The following is an 18,470-nucleotide window of genomic DNA, read 5'->3' as shown; positions in this document are numbered from 1 at the left end:
ATGGAGGGGAGGCTGTGAATGAGGTCACAGAGATAATGGGGCGCAGAGTCATGAACAGCTTTATAAGTTAGTGTTAATATCAAGACTAAAGGTATTAAATAATGTGTAGATGTCTTTTCAACCTCATAAAGTGTCTGCTCACTACATGACCATGCTGATAATTTTGTAAAACTAGCTAGCTGGCAAACTAGCTCAGATTTTATTTTGGTATCTCAGAGCAAGTTTAATGAAAATAATTTAGACCACACTGATTAAAATACAAAATCCCCTTTTCAAACACATGCTCTCAAAACAGACTTTGTGTGGCTAAATCACACTTTGAAATAAATAACATTTCAACAGAAATTCAATATCCAAAAAAAAAAAAAAAAATTATATTTAACCTTTTTTTTTAAAAAAAAAAAAAAAAAATCTTTGACAGTGATGATTCTGCTGTTTAGTAGAATAATAAAAATACCCTTCTTTTGCAACAGTCGTGTCACAGCAGGAGAAACACAAGTGTTACTAATTATTCAATTAGGACATTTCGTTTTGCTAGCTAACACTGTTTGACAAGCTTACACTATTTTACTAACTGAAATTATTTTTGTCACAATAGCTCTCTGGGACGCTTGAAATTAAATAAAACACAGCCATTATTAGTAACACCTGTTCTTTTCCCACTGTGAAAAGTCAAAATGTCTGCTGTTGAAAGACGGCTAACAAGCTAACGTTAACCCTGTTCCTGACTGCACCTCGCTCACTGCAGCAGGGTTTGGGGTACCAACTGGTTTTCTTTTGTCAAAGTTAAACACATATTGTTTTAATGTAAAGAATAAAATATAATGCTTACCGTTGAGTGGAGTTTCTTTGTTCGGTTGTCACATTAACACTCTGCCAGCAATGTCAGGAACACAGCAAACTTTCTCACACCATTAGCATATTTTCTTTGTTACCGCTTTGTCATCCTCTAAAACAACACTCAGCGGCACCATACTTGGCTGACGTTAACAACCTCTTGATTCAGTAAAGACTTTTACTTTTAAAATAATAAATTTTAAAAAAAACGGTTGTAGGTTAAAGTGAGCTTACTACACATTTTTGGAGCTAAAAAAAAAAACTTTAGCAGTCATACAGCAGATGTACTTGTAGAAACTATTGATTGTTAAAAAAAAAAAATAGCCTAGCAACATTTAAACTACAAACGGCCCATAATGCAACACACTCCTAAAGTCACAGACTCACTCTGAAGAACACTTGAGCAGGGACTCAAGCGGGGAAATAAAATGTCTTTTTTATGCCTCTGCCAGTCATTATATTTCTGGGCTGTCTGTCCATCCATCCACTTGTCTGACCCCAACCGTCCATCAGTCCCATTCTCGTGAACGCATTATTAAAAGACCGCTTTGAGGGAATTTATTCATATTTGGCACAAATGTCCACTTGGACTCAACAATAAACTGATTAGTTTTTGGTGGTCAAAGGTCAAGGGCATTGTGACTTAATCTGTGTAATTCTCATAAAGGTATTATCTTAAAAATGCCTTGAGGATTTTTTTTTTTTTTTTTTCAAATTTGGCCCAAATGTCCACTTGGACTAAAGGATGAACTGATTAGATTTTGGTGGTCAAAGGTCAAGGTCACTGTGACCTTGGGTCTGTCTCATTCTTATGAACATAATATCTCAAGAACACCTTGAGGGAATTTCTTCAAATTTGGCACAAAGATCCACTTTGAGTCAAGGATGAACTGATTAAAATCAGTGGTCAAAGATCAAGGTCACTGTGACCTTGGGTCTGTCTCATTGTCGTGAACACAATATCTCAAGAAGACGTTGAGGGAATTTTTTCAAATTTTGCACAGACGTCCACTTGGGCTCAAAAATAAGGTGAGTAGAATTTTGGGGTCAAGGGTCAAGGTCACTGACCTCACAGAACATGTTTTTGGCCATAACTCAAGAATTTATATGCTAATTATGACAAAAATTCACACAAATGTCAAATAGGATTTGTTTTAGGATTAAGCTATTATTTTAGCTATAGCTTATTTAGGATTGTTTTTAGAGACATGAGTGTAAACTGCAAATTGACAGGTCCGCTGAGATGTACAACTGCAAGGCTGTAATTCTAGTTTTCAAATATTTTACCTCACCTCCAGTTTCCAAAATAGTTTCCGACAAAAAGTGTTACTTTGGTGCACTATTCCTACCATGGTCTTATGCTAATCTTGGTTTGTTTTTCTAAGCACTGTCCTTGAAGACACACACAGATAGCTATATTACCATCATCTTATTCTTACTATGATGAGGTATGAAGTCATGTTACAGCTTCCCTGTCCCCATGACCATGCTGATAATTTTGTAAAACTAGCTAGCTGGCAAACTAGCTCAGATTTTATTTTGGTATCTCAGAGCAAGTTTAATGAAAACAATTTAAAAGACCACACAGATTAAAATACAAAATCCCCTTTTCAAACACATGCTCTCAAAACAGACTGTGTGGTTAAGTCACACTTTGAATTAAATAACATTTCAATAGAAATTCAATATCCAAATTTTAAAAAAAAAATCATTATATTTAACCTTTTTTTAAAAAAAAGATGATTCTGCTGTTTAGTAGAATAATAAAAAATACCCTTCTTTTGCAACAGTCGTGTCACAGCAGGAGAAACACAAGTGTTACTAATTATTCAATTAGGACATTTCGTTTTGCTAGCTAACACTGTTTGACAAGCTTACACTATTTTACTAACTGAAATTATTTTTGTCACAATAGCTCTCTGGGACGCTTGAAATTAAATAAAACACAGCCATTATTAGTAACACCTGTTCTTTTCCCACTGTGAAAAGTCAAAATGTCTGCTGTTGAAAGACGGCTAACAAGCTAACGTTAACCCTGTTCCTGACTGCACCTCGCTCACTGCAGCAGGGTTTGGGGTACCAACTGGTTTTCTTTTGTCAAAGTTAAACACATATTGTTTTAATGTAAAGAATAAAATATAATGCTTACCGTTGAGTGGAGTTTCTTTGTTCGGTTGTCACATTAACACTCTGCCAGCAATGTCAGGAACACAGCAAACTTTCTCACACCATTAGCATATTTTCTTTGTTACCACTTTGTCATCCTCTAAAACAACACTCAGCGGCACCATACTTGGCTGACGTTAACAACCTCTTGATTCAGTAAGACTTTACTTTTAAAATAATAAATTTAAAAAACGGTTGTAGGTTAAAGTGAGCTTACTACACATTTTTGGAGCTAAAAAAAAACTTTAGCAGTCATACAGCAGATGTGCTTGTAGAAACTATTGATTGTTAAAAAAACAAAATAGCCTAGCAACATTTAAGCTACAAACGGCCCATAATGCAACACACTCCTAAAGTCACAGACTCACTCTGAAGAACACTTGAGCTAGGACTCAAGCGGGGAAAATAAAATGTCTTTTTTATGCCTCTGCCAGTCATTATATTTCTGGGCTGTCTGTCCATCCATCCACTTGTCTGACCCCAACCGTCCATCAGTCCCATTCTTGTGAACGCATTATTAAAAGACCGCTTTGAGGGAATTTATTCATATTTGGCACAAATGTCCACTTGGACTCAACAATAAACTGATTAGTTTTTGGTGGTCAAAGGTCAAGGGCATTGTGACTTAATCTGTGTAATTCTCATAAAGGTATTACCTTAAAAATGCCTTGAGGATTTTTTTTTTTTTCAAATTTGGCCCAAATGTCCACTTGGACTAAAGGATGAACTGGTTAGATTTTGGTGGTCAAAGGTCAAGGTCACTGTGACCTTGGGTCTGTCTCATTCTTATGAACATAATATCTCAAGAACACCTTGAGGGAATTTCTTCAAATTTGGCACAAAGATCCACTTTGAGTCAAGGATGAACTGATTAAAATCAGTGGTCAAAGATCAAGGTCACTGTGACCTTGGGTCTGTCTCATTGTCGTGAACACAATATCTCAAGAAGACGTTGAGGGAATTTTTTCAAATTTTGCACAGACGTCCACTTGGGCTCAAAAATAAGGTGAGTAGAATTTTGGGGTCAAGGGTCAAGGTCACTGACCTCACAGAACATGTTTTTGGCCATAACTCAAGAATTTATATGCTAATTATGACAAAAATTCACACAAATGTCAAATAGGATTTGTTTTAGGATTAAGCTATTATTTTAGCTATAGCTTATTTAGGATTGTTTTCAGAGACATGAGAGTAAACTGCAACTTGACAGGTCCGCTGAGATGTACAACTGCAAGGCTGTAATTCTAGTTTTGAAATATTTTACCTCACCGCCAGTTTCCAAAATAGTTTCCGACAAAATGTGTTACTTTGGTGCACTATTCTTACCATGGTCGTATGCTAATCTTGGTTTGTTTTTCTAAGCACTGTCCTTGCAGACACACACAGATAGCTATATTACCATCATCTTATTCTTACTATGATGAGGTATGAAGTCATGTTACAGCTTCCCTGTCCCTCTTCTAAGGCATTTTTCATGTCCTCAAGTCAAATGACTATATTTTGTGTAAAATGTGGACCAATGCTAATTGCAAAAAATGGTCATTATTGAATCTCCTTCACCATAAATCACAATAAAAGGTAGTCCAGGATGAATACTATCAGGGTGAACAGTACACTCAAAAAGCTCTTAACAAATCATTGATATCACCATGTAGGTATTAGGTTAAAAAATATTTCTTTTAAATGTGGACAAAATATATTGATTTCTTTTTTCTAAAGCACAGCGCTTATATGGCCTGATGACAATTGAACACAACATCCATTTGATAAAATGTTAAACTATGTACATTTTGAAGTTACCATAATGATACAAAAAATGAAACTGAAATGTTTATCTTGTTCCATCAGTCCAAATAATGAGATGAAAACAGTCGATGAGCTGTAACTATAAAAAGGTTACAGTATTTTGGTTTTGTATCCAACATGTAATTATAGATGAGTCATTTCAAGGTCACAACAGCTCACAAATAACCACGTGTATTTGACACTGGTGGGAAGTATCAGCAGTCAGTATCATGACACAAGTTTATGTATGTAATCAGCATCTCTGAGCTGCTGTAGCTGAGCCTCTCCAACACTGCTGATGCAGGAGAAATACTGCAAGACACCTGCGGGGGAAATTTAAGTGGTCGAGAGGGCGGTGCCTTTAAAGTTTAGATCTGATGCATTAAAAGAAAACAGGGGGAGATACAGCAATGTGTTACACTGCAATTTACCTGAAGCTACTCCATGCATATGAATGCTTCACTCATACACATTAGTTCATACTTCAACCAGTGTGTCTGTTGTTATGCTACACTATACAGTTTTAAAAAGGTGTGTGGGTATGGACTCTAACATTTTTATTTGGTGAAATGTAGTCTGTGTTATGGCATGATATATGTAACACAGTTTTCTGACTTGGACTGAAGTCCTTACTGAAAGGTGAACTCTACAATAATTACTTGTTTAAGGATGAAGGATACTGTGTGCTCGTACACACTGACACTTTATTGTCTCTGGCTACAAAGCTGTTTTATACTGGATTTGACTCATGCTAACTTTCAAATGTAGCTCTTAACTGCAGACTAAACCTATAAAAGAGTTACTGCATTAATTTAGCTGTAAACTATATTACTGCACTTTGATGAAACACATCATTGCTGATGTTAATACTGACATTTCATGGGTTGAAAATGGCTGAACACGCCATCTACTGTTTTAAATCAGATAAACTACGGTGTTGTTTAAACCTGGACCCTTTTCTCCTGTGTTTCTGTGTCCAAGTGACCAAATGGAGGCAACCATTTTTGAAAGTGGTCACAGCTCCGTCCATTAATGCTTATTTTTGCCACTGACAGGCTCAGATTGTTATCCTAAGTGTTGGAGAACAGTTCAGAAAGCACCCTACAGAGAAATGAAACATTTTTCTTTGCCGTTCACTGGTCTGTTTGGTATTGTGATCAAGTCTTGCTCAAGGAGAAGTCTCGTTCTGAAATCTTGCAAGAGGAGACATGTCGCAGGAAAAAAAAAAAAACAGTGGGAACTTTACTGAGGGTTGGAGAGAGGAGTACCAAGAAGAGTTTGTTGTGTTGGAGTACAGAAAGTGTACACAGTGAATATTATCTAAAAGATTTTCAACGTCATGGCTGAATATTTCGATGATTTTGACAATGCTGAAAAGTCAAGGCTTCTCCCTAATTGAGATGGGATTACACTCCGTAAGAAACAGACCACATCAGCAAAAGGTAAGGGAAGATATTTCAATTCTCTGTAGGGTCTTTCCCATAATGTTGTGCAACACAATCTGAGCCTGTCAGTGGCAAACCAAGCACTTTCAGTGGATGTAAACTGATGGTGCACGATTGCCCAGAGTGGTTACATGGCAGCCTGTTTGCAGCAGGGCTCTCTTTTTAATACTGGACCAATTTTGAAAATGGTTTTCTCTATTAGTCACTTAGACACAAAATCATGGGAAAACAGAGTCCAGGTTGAAAATACTGAAGTTTAACCTTTTGCCCACTTTTTTTTTAGCATTTTTAAAAACTTTGAAATGGAAGTTTGACATTAATGAGCATCCTTTAAATGTGCTTTTACCTATGCTGGAAATAATACATAGCACTAAAGTTCAGAACAAAATATATTTGTATTATTACACGAAGAAATACCTACATAACATCATAAATGTCAATAGAGCAGTGCAAGAATGAGTTCTGAAATCCAGAAATGACTTAGCATTTTTGCACTCCTAGTTCCCTCCTCTCAAAGTCAACAGGTTTATAGTTAGATGCCTAAAATAAGCTCTGTGGGTAATGCAAGCTTAAAAGACTTTCAAGTTTTGTCCTACAACATAAAAGACATCAATAAATACACTTTTATGTGTCTTTAAAAAGGCGGTTGGTGACAAGTGGTTAAACAAGACAACAGAACGTCATTCCAAATATGGGTTTACAGCCCCGTTGTGGTGGGGGTGGTAAGTCATGTGACCACAGTTTGATTAGTTTATAGCCTAACAATAGCTATTTACTTCTGACAATTGCAATGACACTTAAAAAAAACATTAAAGTGGTGTTCACTTGTGAAGATTATCTTGCTGAACAAAACGTGTAAGCATTATAAACGTGCCACAGAGCTTATTTTTGTCAATAATCCAAAATATAATGGAAAAATCCCATTGGCGTTTTGACAAGGGAACCAGTGAGACACTAACGGTTTTCTTTAAATCGGAGTTGACAATGTGAATAAATCATGACCACAATCATCTGTATAAAAGCTTACTTTATGAAGCACAGACTAAATATTCAGTAAATATGTCCTTTACATAGTATAAGCATCCTGTCAAAGAACAGTTCAGATATACAAACAAAACAAACAAAAAGACAGATCCAATGCTGACATCAAAGTGCCCAAGTTGTCTTTTCTTTTTTTGTTTTTTTTTTTTAAATAAAACATAACAATCAACAAATTTTTTTTTTTGTCACAATCCTATATTACAGCACAGGCCTACCCTAGAACATCGGGAAACAATGGTTAGCACAACAGCCAAAGTGACTATAAGGGGAAGTCTCCCTGTAAGAAAGCAGTTATTTATCCTAACAATACAGCTTTATAAAATGGTACTTCCTCTCTGAAAACTCAGCTCCACTTCAGCGTTTTGGTCTGTACAAGGATCCGGCTCCAGGATTCCAGCTGTGATTCCAGGTTTCCAGCCAAGTCCCAAAAGGATCTCAGATCCTATCAGTCACTATTAATATGATATACGAAGCAACAGAAGCGCTGTGTCCAGAGCCAAAGACTGATCATACTGTCGATATCCACAGCTCTGGCTATATCAACATGCTTCTGTGCCACACTGAGGCTGAGTGAGGGCGCACTAAGCTCACTGATCTACAGTTGTGTCATAAGCAAATTACGGAGAAAGAGAAAAGGGGTGTGTGTGTGTGTGTGTGTGTGTGTGTGTGTGTGTGTGTGTGTATGGGCGGGTTGGGATCTATTAAGGTGCTCACAAACAGCAGTACTGCCACACCTACCACCACTTCCACACTTCCTCAGATTACACAAGTCCTCCTTCCATAAGAAACAGTCGTAATATGTTGTGTTCCTCTGTTTGGAAAAACATGTGCTGGACGTCTGTTCTGGCTGTTCTTAGCTGGCAGAGTCAGTCATACTCAGAAAACCAAACCAGTCTTCTTAGAAAACAAGTCTTTTCTCCTCGTCATCCTCCACGTGGAGGATGTTTTGATGGCTACTCTGCTGGTGGAGTTGTTTTGCTGCTCATTCCAGTACGCTGACAGGTTTCTTGATTTAACATGTTAAGCTGGAGCAGTCCTGCTGCTACACTCTCCAATCAGCCAGTCTCTGTCTAAGATAGGCCAAGGCCTGTTTCCCCAAAAACATGTTCAACTGTTAAGAAGAATGGCAGTGGAAAGAATACATCAGTATGAGTAAATGTCCAATACGAGGCCAAGCAAGCTGTGAAAGGTCCATGTTAGCAATCAGAACATAAGATTGGTTAGATTTTCTGTTTTAAAGGGGACCTGTGATGCTTATTTTCTGTTTCAATGATGTTTTGTGGGTTTGTATTGGAACATGTTTACATGCTTTAACGTTCCAAAATACTGTCTGATTGAATATAAATGTATTCACCCTGTCTCTTTAAGCCCCCTCCCAAAAAAGCCCAGTCTGCTCTGATTCGTCAGTGTGTCCGGGTCTTCTCCATCTTGGAATCTCTGCACTGTCAATGCAATCTGAGAATGACTGTTACGAAGTATAGCTGCACTTTCTACTGTGAGAAATCACCTAATAACCAAAGTCTTTACAACCAGACATTTTCCAGCGGGAACATGATTAAAAATTTGGGAGAAAATGGCAAACTCACAACCAGGACTGCATGTTTCCCTGACAATAGCATATAGCCACATACGACAGTCAAAGACCGTGCAAAAAAAATAGCCATAGCTACCATGACGTCACCTCCAATTTTGAAGCCTCGAGTTTGGCATTTTGGCCGTCCCTATCTTTTTTTTTTTTGGACCCAGAAGTGACCATGTTTGAGCAAGGGGTGGATCTGACTCCTGGACAGCAGCAACGCCTCACAGGCAGCCTGTCACTCAAATGGCCCCACCCTTGAATGTTTAACTTTGAGCCTTAATTTAAAAAAAAAAAAATTCAGTGTCTTGAATGTTGGAATTAGCTATCGAGACCAAATCTGTTTTAGAACCAGGCTGTGCCTGTCACTTTATTTCTGCTGTAAAGTTGGGCATTTTAACACGAGGTCTATGGGGATTCACTCGCTTCTGGAGCCAGCCTCAAGTGGCCATTTGAGGAACTTTTTGGCAGGTTGCCTTTTGGTAGCAGTGTACTTGCAGCCAGGGAGCGACTCTAACACAGTAAAGCCTAGGGATTCACCGATCTGATATCTGGATCAAATATCGGCCCTGATATCATTAAAATAGATGGATCGGGTCTCGGAAAATGAAACCTATACCTGAGGCAATCCTTTCCCTTTAAATCTATTGCGACGCAAGCTACGTCATACGTCATGGAGCACAGGAGAGAATCTGATATGTGAAGGTATTTCACACTATTTCAACTGCTGTTGCACAATTGTTTATTTTGTTAAAAATAAATAGTTCATCATTGAATTAATCTGTTTCATCTTGTTTCATTTTATCTTAGGAAAGAACTGTGTAGTCATCAATGCCTGATGCCTCTAGTCTTTTCTGTTCTACATGTAAAGGTACATAGCTTTTTAGGTCAACCATAGTATCGGATCGGTATCGGGTATCAGCTGACACTCAAAGCCACAGCATCGGGATAGGTATCGAAACTGAAAAAGCTGGATCGGTGCATCTCTAGTAAAGCCACAGTTTTATCACTACCAAAAGCTTCTAAAACAAAATGTTCACAGTCAGACATGTTCCACCAAGAATATGATCCGAAATTGGAGAGAAATTAACATTAAATTTATGTTAGCGCGTAGCTACATGTAACAGTAATGGCTCTGTAATATAAACACTATTCAGAGTATTCAGAGAGTATTAAGAATAGTGCATGGCCTGACGTCTTTGCTCACAGGGGTTACTTTTACATGTGGTTACCTCATTATTTGAAACCTTGGCCACGCTTGATATGAACATGCTTAATCATAACATTTCATATATGCCAGAAAATAAAGAAAAGCATCATAGGTCCCCTTTAAGAGATGAGGTACATATTTTGTCACAAAGATGATGTCTGCCTCCGAGCTGAAGATGCTTTTGAGAGATCCAGGCCTCATTGTGATGGCGGTCTTATTCAGCAGAAGGCCGTTGGATTGATTCTCACCAAACATGCTTTATAAATTCTTCATAGAAAAACTTGACCCTGCTATATTTACTTCTTCCTGTTGCCTACTGCTTCAACATCTCAACTGGAACCGCTTAAAAAGAGCATGCCGATGCACACACACACAGACACATGTATGTGCGCGCACACACACACACACATACACCAGCTGACCCACTCATACGGTATGCCTCTCACCCACTACTTCCTGTTCTGCCCTTCACATCTAACTTAAGAAACCTCACACCCAACCATATATTGTTACATATATCAGCTCAGTGCACGCTGTTGTGATATAAGAAGAGTTTGAGGGATAAAACAGAACATGGCACAGTGCTTTCATTCAGTCACATAACGCTCTCCTCTTCAGTTCAGATTTCATTTGTTAGAAAAGCAAACAGAATAATTGAATATGCGTCAGTATTTGGGGTAGCGGCAGCTTAAAAATCACAGACACAGACTTGTGATCTCTCTGACAAGTGACTGACTAACACTCTCTAAATCCCTCAACATCTAGTGTCAAGGTGCCCTTGGATAAGGCACTCAACCTCCAGTTCCTCTGGTGGAGCAGCTTAGTGAACAGTTAAAACCACAGTTGTTCCTTTTGGCAGCTCCTTTACACTTACAAATGTTAACTGTATGAATGTCGAGACGGAAAAAGAGCGAGCATGCTCAGTGTAAACCCTTCCTGGGGTGAATAAAGGTTTGGAGAATTAAATAAATAAATAAATATGCTATACATGGCAGGAACTTGATCCTTCTGAGAAGTTCCTCTGAGAGTTTTTTGTAACTCTGGGACAGATATGTTGTATCTTCACACACCACTGTCCACCATCACTGTAGGTCCATACACACGCCTGTGAGCGGCTGGGTGTGTAAACACGAAATAAAAGGCCAAAATGCTACAGTAGTACCATCTCCATCTGAATCACTGCCTGACTCCTGGACTGCAGGACGAAGACAGGACAGAGAGGACAAAGGCAAACCAGTCTGTCTCTCACTGTTTGTCCTCTTTCTGTCCTTAAACTGATACTTTATAAATTACTCAAAGCTCTGCTCGTAACTAAAAACACATGTCCACTACAGACAACTGCATTGCTCTGAGTGTAATTTCAAAATAATACTGATGATGTTGTTATAAATAGTGATCACAGTTATGATCATTTTAATGTGCAATAATAAAAGTTCAAAGGACTGAGGTTTGGCAGGGTCACTTGTTGGGTCTTCATCTTCTTCATCTATTGCTCAAGGAAAGAAACTTATCATCAGGGTCGATAAAGTCTGGGAACGATAGTGACAGTCATTTCTCCTGTTGCTACCGACCTTCATATTGTAAGTACAACAGGAGGAACGGAGGAGCCCAAAACACAAAATTCTAACAGAAAAACCCAGTCAGAGGTTGGAGGATTCAGCTGGTTTGGCTTGGAGGGATGTTGTTTTGTGGGCTGTGGTCACCGGTCCTCCTGCCTCCCCTCAGCTCCTCTGTCCTGGGGCAGTGCATCCAGTGGCCCTCCCGTTCAGCCCGCCTTGAGCCTGACTGATGGATGGAGAGGACTGCGTCTTGCGGAGGTGGCACTCCCGGCCGACCAGGCCGCCCTCCATGATCAGGCCACCCATCACGCTGGCCTCGATCTTCTCAAGGTCGTCCGTCTCTGCACGGATTTTGGCCTGCAGGAGGTTGATGTACGTCTCATACCGAGTCTTCTGCTCAGAGAGAGGGGAGAAGAGGGAAAGTGAGACCAAAAGAAGATGAAACAAGAGGCTAAAGCACACCTTCCTGTTAAACTGGGATTTATTGCTCATATCTGTTTTGTTTTTTTTGGATGTTCACATAGTTTTTTAAAATGAGGCCAGTATCAAATTCCATTTCTGAACTGACCAATGTGTGCAAAGGAACAACAACAAAGACATCACATGCAGAACACGGTTGAAGTAAACGTGGAGGCTGTTGAAGTCAGCATTAACAGTCTCGTTTATAGGTGCAGGAGGAGCCAGTGAATTTGTGAGTAGATGATAACAAAGACAAGCCCCCAGGAACAGAGCTGGGCTGTAAAGCCAATTTGACATAGTGGCCAAACCGTGAAATTTCGACTTCCAGCTCTGTCACAAGATGCCATGGGGGCCAAAAAGACTTTTCCCATAGACTTTCACTGGGAAAGAGACATCTATAAATCAGTGGGGAATTTTTTTTTCGAGGCAAAACTAATTCCAAGTGTAAACACTAAATATCCCTTATTTAAATGGTTATGACATAAAAGTTGCAACATTTACTAACAGCCTAATTCAGAGTTATTTTATGTCATTCATGTGAGTGAGCCCGAGGCCGAGTAGGTGGGAGTTGAGGTGGAAGGAAATGCTAGTGTGTTTGCTCTATGGGCCCATGAAAGATGCAGAAGATCAGAGTAATTTCATAACTGGAAGCTGAACTTTTTTGGCTTTATGCGCCAATGAGCAACTTTTATAAGAATGAACGGGGCCCCTTTATCCAGCTCTTTCTGTACATCCATGGCGTGGATGCGAAATAACTAGCAACGGTGGGATCATGACATGAATAGCTTCAATGAAACACATTTCATCCAAGATTTCAGAAAGTCAAGGGCTGCTTTCAGATACATGTGTCAGCGCCTCTCCACAAGACATCTGCAGCAAGAAACTAGAGTGATGTAAAAGTCCCGAGTTCCGATGTGGCTGTTTAATTTAAGGTTGCATTGCAAAAAGTTAGACATTTATCTGATGTAGGACCACATTTGTAAGTGGCCAAAATCGAAATTGAAAAGATCAGATTCCAATGTGATTCCTGTTGTTCACAAAAAAATCTAATGTGGGCCACATTAGCCTGCAGTCTAAACACAGCCCAATCTCAAATTAATTTCATAACTGGCTTTAATTTATGCTATCTTGAAAACGTATTCTACATTTGGACAGAGCTTCTGTTTAATATTTAGCTTGATTGAGGCATTAAAGTCCGGTGTGTAGGATTTGGTGGCATCCAGCGGTGAGGTTGCAGAACTGAAACTTCTCCCGTGTGCCAAGCATGTAGGAGAACTATGGTGGGCGACACAAAAACGCAAATGACCCTATCTAGAGCCAGTGTTTGCTTTGTCTGTTCTAGGCTACTGTAGAAACAACATGGCCTTGTTAAAGAGGTTCTGCTCCTTATGTTGATATAAACGTCCCATTCAAAGGTAATGAAAACACAATGGTTCTTATTTCCAGGTGATAAGAAACTAATGAAAGCATCTGGCAATAGATCTTTAACCCTGCACACTGGACCTTTAATGTGAGGACTGATGGTTAAATGCAGTTAAAACACAAAAGCTACATCTATTTTTCCAATAATGAGATTTTCATAGAAGAAACTGATAGTTTGAGTTATCATGAAATTTTATGTGCGTCTCTGAAAGTTGTCCTTTCTACTGATCTGATGAAAACTCAAACATTTTAAATGATATACTTTGAAAAAATAGGAGTATGGGTATGAAAAGAGAACAGCAAACAAGTGACACTGGCCATCTGTCATGCCTTTTGGTCTCTTGGCTGCCCTTTCACTTGAAAAAAAAAAAACCCCAACAAAACCATAAAACCCTGTAAAAATGAAACATAAAAAAGCAGACAAATTAACTGGAGCTGTACCTCGTACGTGAGGTAGTGCTCTTTGAGCCGGTACTCCTCCCACTCGCGGCTTTTAGGGTCGGCTGAGGGCGAGTTTTTCCGGTGCTCCTCCAGCTCCAGGCTCATCTGCTTCAGCTTGCTCTCGTGACTCAGCAGCTGCTCCTCCTGAGCCAATCACAACCCAGACAAAAACCAGAAGACCCCCAAAACAGCCAATCAGATGCAAGGGGACACAAATAGAATATGCAAAAATGCCCAACCCTGTGTAGAGACTTTTAATGCATAAGGATTCTGCATGCTGCTGTGATGAACTGTATATTATGTACATGCAAAATATCAGTCATAACTAGATATTGATTGTATTTACACTAATACATTATGTTTCTAGGGGGAAAATATGAGCCTGCAGAGTGTGTCAGCTGCTGTACTCTATGTCATCATCTGTGTGTGTGTGTGTGTGTGTGTGTGTGTGTGTGTGTGTGTGTGTGTGTGTACCTGTTTGAGCCTGGTGGATGAAGACGGCAGGATGGGCCGACAGAATTTCTTCATGGAGCCGATGGCGGCAGGGAAGGCCGGAGCGGAGAACAGCGCTGCCACCAGGTTTATCCGAAAGATCCAAGACATCATCTCCTCCTCGCTACTGAAGAGAGAGAGAGAGAGAGACAGAGAGAGTAAAGTGAGATGTCACTGAGGGGCGAGAGAGCAGGTGAGTGCAGGGAAAATTGTTTGACTGATGTATATTTTGTTTGCCACATTCACATGTTCTTTCACAAGACAAAAACCTGGTACATTCAACTGGCTGAGGGAATTACATTAAATATACAACTGTTCCAGTTCATTGACTGATTCTTCATCTCTACTTACTATCAACTATTATTTTGACTCGGGGTGTCCCTAACTAAGAACTAAGTAGTAGTAGTAGTAGTAAGTATAGTGAGTCAAGTCTATATTTTCAAGTGATGGTCAAATCATGTTTTTGTTTTGTTTTGTTGTTTTAAATAATGAATCCTTACCTTTTTTTTGTCTTATCTTAGTTGTATTTTTTGCCCCCTGTTTTAGTGTTGTAAAAAAATATCGATTTATCAATGTACATTAATTCTGATTATTTGAAACTGTTTAAATCTTATGCCCTCAATGTAAATTTGTATTTTTGAAAATGGCATCAAATTTTGCTATTTTTCAAGGTGTTGTATCAAAGTTATAAATTCCAGTATCGTGACAACACTAGTCTGTTTAAGCTTCAGGCAAATGTATCTATATTATATATAAAATAGCAAAAAACAGCCAAATTATCGGCAGAGAAACATGTGACTTATCGCTTCGCTGTTGTTTCATAACCCACAGACAGCACTGTTTTTCATGTGTCGGTGTGGCGCTGTCCGTAGCTATGAAACACAGCGGAAGAGATGGACAGATAGACAGAGCCTATCACTTAGTTTGGTTTGTTGGTCTGTCACAATAACTTGTCTTTGCCTTGTCCCAAGAACAACTGTGATAAACAATATTATTATCATTATTATTATTATTATCATTTTATGCCAATGATATAATGATAATATATTGCATGTATTATAATGCAAGTGCACCCTTAAAAAGAGCAATTCATTTTTAATTCTTAGGACTATTCAGACTGTGTAACTGGAATATAAAGAAATCGTATTTTAAAAAAGTAATTAACACTAATTAATACATACAAAAAAGGTACCCAAAAAACTTCAATCAATAACCAAGACTATTATTTGCTTAATCATTTAAATTAAAAGGCCTATATTTCTATATGGGACAGGTCTTTAATTCCTCTCACACAAAACTGTTGCTCAAAACAGAAAGGGACCACAATCAAATTGTTTATTTAAACCAGTATGAATATTAATTGTTTAAAAATTAGGCTTCAGATAACATATTAATTATGAATCATTCGTTTGATCTAGCTCCGACAGGCAGAGCATCAGAGAGAGAGACAGTGAGTTACAGCACTCGAGGATTACTGCACCCGGCATACTGATACAACACCTCTTTATGATGAAAAAACAATACTCACAACTTGGATTAATTTTTATGAAAAACCATTTTGATTCTTTTGATCTGAGGACCCTGACGGACTAAAGGAATATGAATAACTTACAGAGTAATCAAGGAATGGACACATAATTTGAGGTAGCCAACAATCTGGTTTGATTCATCCGAAGAACGTCTATAAAAAAAGAACTGCTTGGCAACAAGACGGGGCGTCAAACTGACACAGGCGTTTATTTGTCAAAAAGGGACTGGGCGTTTAATTGGGACAAAAACAGAACCACGTCCTGCAGTCGACTCCCGTGTATAGATGGCCTGAGAGCCGGGCACTTTGCTGGTGGATTTATGGAGTGGAGGATGGAGGTGTTGGACAGTAAAACTACAAACAACTGACTTTTTGGCTAGTTAACAGCAATTGACAAGCTAATGACTATCAGGACTGTGCCTCTACCACTCAAAAATTGCAGTTGCAAACTACTGGTAAACTACACTGTGTCGACTTTGAGGTTTTGTTTTGTTGTTTATCTTTCTTTGGACTTGTGCAAGTAGTTGAAGGTAGAGAGGGAAATAAGGGAGAATCCCTGAACCCAAGTCTTATAATGGTCGGGAAGACATTACTGTTTATTATGGCATCATGTTGGATAAAATGCTGGTGGTATAAAATAGCAACAACATCACTGGCCAAAATACATGTGACTATCACTTGGCTGTTGTTTCAGAACCCACAGACAGCTGTGTGTTGTGAGCAGTGGCCGGGCCTGTGTGTGTAGGTACTGCACTGTCCATGTCTATAACAGAGCAGAGGAGATGGACAGGCAGATAGACATAACACATCACTTCAGTCTGCCTGCTTGCTTTTTGTTTCTACATTTTGCATTATTAAGTACTTTATAAATTCTGTTATGGAAGAGGCAGCACCATCAGTTCATCATCATCACCAAAGTTACAAGATGGTCCAGTGATAGTGTACTTAATGAATTTGGGCAATGCCATTCACTGAAAACTTTCGCATACATTTTAAAACTTAAAAGAGTGTGTATAAAATGGAAAGATCCATTATATCTGTCTTATTTCCTGTACTTTTGAGGCTGAATGAAAACATCTTAAATTTAGCCTGGATGTCTTACGGCGCGTGCAGCAGAAAGACTCTCCAGTCTGAGGTTTTGAGCTTCAGTACATTGGCTCTCTTGCTGTAGTCAGTGGCACGAGTGGCTAAAGCGTGGTGGATCCGCACTGCGTTCTTCAGGTCCACCTCTGAAATGTCAGCGTCAGGCTTGTACTCATCCTGGGAAAGTAAAAGAAAAAACTATTCGTTAATGTTGTTATGATTCAGTCATTTTGTCTCTTATAGCTTGCATTAGAAGAGTAGCTTACATTTAGTTGGTATCTGTAGGAAACAAATGTCTAAATTGACATCACTCAACTTCATTCTGAGGAACAGTCCTTATTAAAGAAACAATGGACCTAAAAATTAGCAACTATTTCTATATATACATCTATGACATAATTAAGTTAAACCATGGTGAAAATATAACACTGCTAGTGACAGACATGGAAGCTAATTCAATTCATTGAGGTTGAACATTTCACAATGGTATATGTGGTTAGTACAGCCCTCCTACCAGCAGGGGGAGACAAACACACAGCAGAGCAGCTATGCCTCATTTCCTCCCTTAATGCTCTCTCTATCTCAATCTCTCTCCAACACACACACACACACACAGGAGAGCAGCTAGCAGCATCCACCACCGCAATGACGGCGGTGGTGGTGGATGTGTGTTTCTATGGTAACAGAGCAGAGGACGAGATGCGGTACCTTCTGGAGATATAAGATCATCCCCTTCAGGACCGCATAGAACTTCTTCCAACCACGACGACCCCTCGGGGCTGGAAGAGAAGAAATGAATAAACTTTTCTGACGTATTTTTTTTTACAGTTACTTATAAGGAATTTGTTTATTTCAGTTAATAATGCATGTGTACGTGTGTGTGTGTGTGTGTGTGTGTGTGTGTGTGTGTGTGTGTGTGTGTGTGTGTGTGTGTGTGTGTGTGTGTGTGTGAATGTCCAATCACTTACTGCGTTTGCCGTCCATGTCAGCGTGGCTCTTGCGGGTCAACACTCCGTGTTTGTAGGTGACGGCATTTAAGAGAATGGGAATGGCAATGAAAGGGTTACTGCCATCCGTTACCCTGGCAACACGCTTACTCCCGCCCTCACATTGCTCCTCCACCAGCTCTGACAGACTCTTCCTCAGCTCCTCCTCCTCACTGCACACACAAATACCCATTCAGATAAACCTGAGCAGCACATATTCAAGTGTACTTACTTCTGAAAAACTCACATACCCCAAATACTTCACCTTTTGATGAACACAAAATGCATACTCACACTGCCCACTCCAGCTTCTCATTCTTGATGGAGTTGTACAAGACCTGTGTGAGTACGGCAAGAAAGGGGAGAAATTGTAAACATTTTCTTTTAATTGGATTGAAGGGTTCGAATGTAAAGACAGAATTAAATTCTGAGGCTAAGAC

At 39.2% G+C, this 18,470-nt stretch overlaps 1 protein-coding gene across 2 annotated transcripts in view; it reads right to left on the bottom strand.

Annotated features, from left to right (window-relative positions):
• Positions 1-7,245: 7,245 nt before the first annotated feature.
• Positions 7,246-18,470, bottom strand: part of psd2 (pleckstrin and Sec7 domain containing 2) — a 47,677-nt gene continuing 36,452 nt past the window's right edge. For both annotated transcript variants that reach the window (XM_049585558.1, XM_049585559.1), the window contains exons 9-15: positions 18,325-18,368; positions 18,013-18,203; positions 17,753-17,823; positions 17,064-17,221; positions 14,416-14,560; positions 13,942-14,085; positions 7,246-12,012 (exon numbers count right to left, since the gene is read on the bottom strand). In XM_049585558.1, the coding sequence (XP_049441515.1) occupies positions 11,782-12,012; positions 13,942-14,085; positions 14,416-14,560; positions 17,064-17,221; positions 17,753-17,823; positions 18,013-18,203; positions 18,325-18,368 (984 nt within the window). In that variant the 3' untranslated portion in view covers positions 7,246-11,781. The remainder of the gene's footprint in view (positions 12,013-13,941; positions 14,086-14,415; positions 14,561-17,063; positions 17,222-17,752; positions 17,824-18,012; positions 18,204-18,324; positions 18,369-18,470) is intronic.

Source organism: Epinephelus fuscoguttatus, linkage group LG9, assembly GCF_011397635.1.
Source record: "Epinephelus fuscoguttatus linkage group LG9, E.fuscoguttatus.final_Chr_v1".
NCBI classification, from domain to species: Eukaryota; Metazoa; Chordata; class Actinopteri; order Perciformes; family Serranidae; genus Epinephelus; species Epinephelus fuscoguttatus.
The sequence above is the reverse complement of the archived record's forward strand: the minus strand, read 5'-3'. Positions and strand labels throughout refer to the sequence as shown.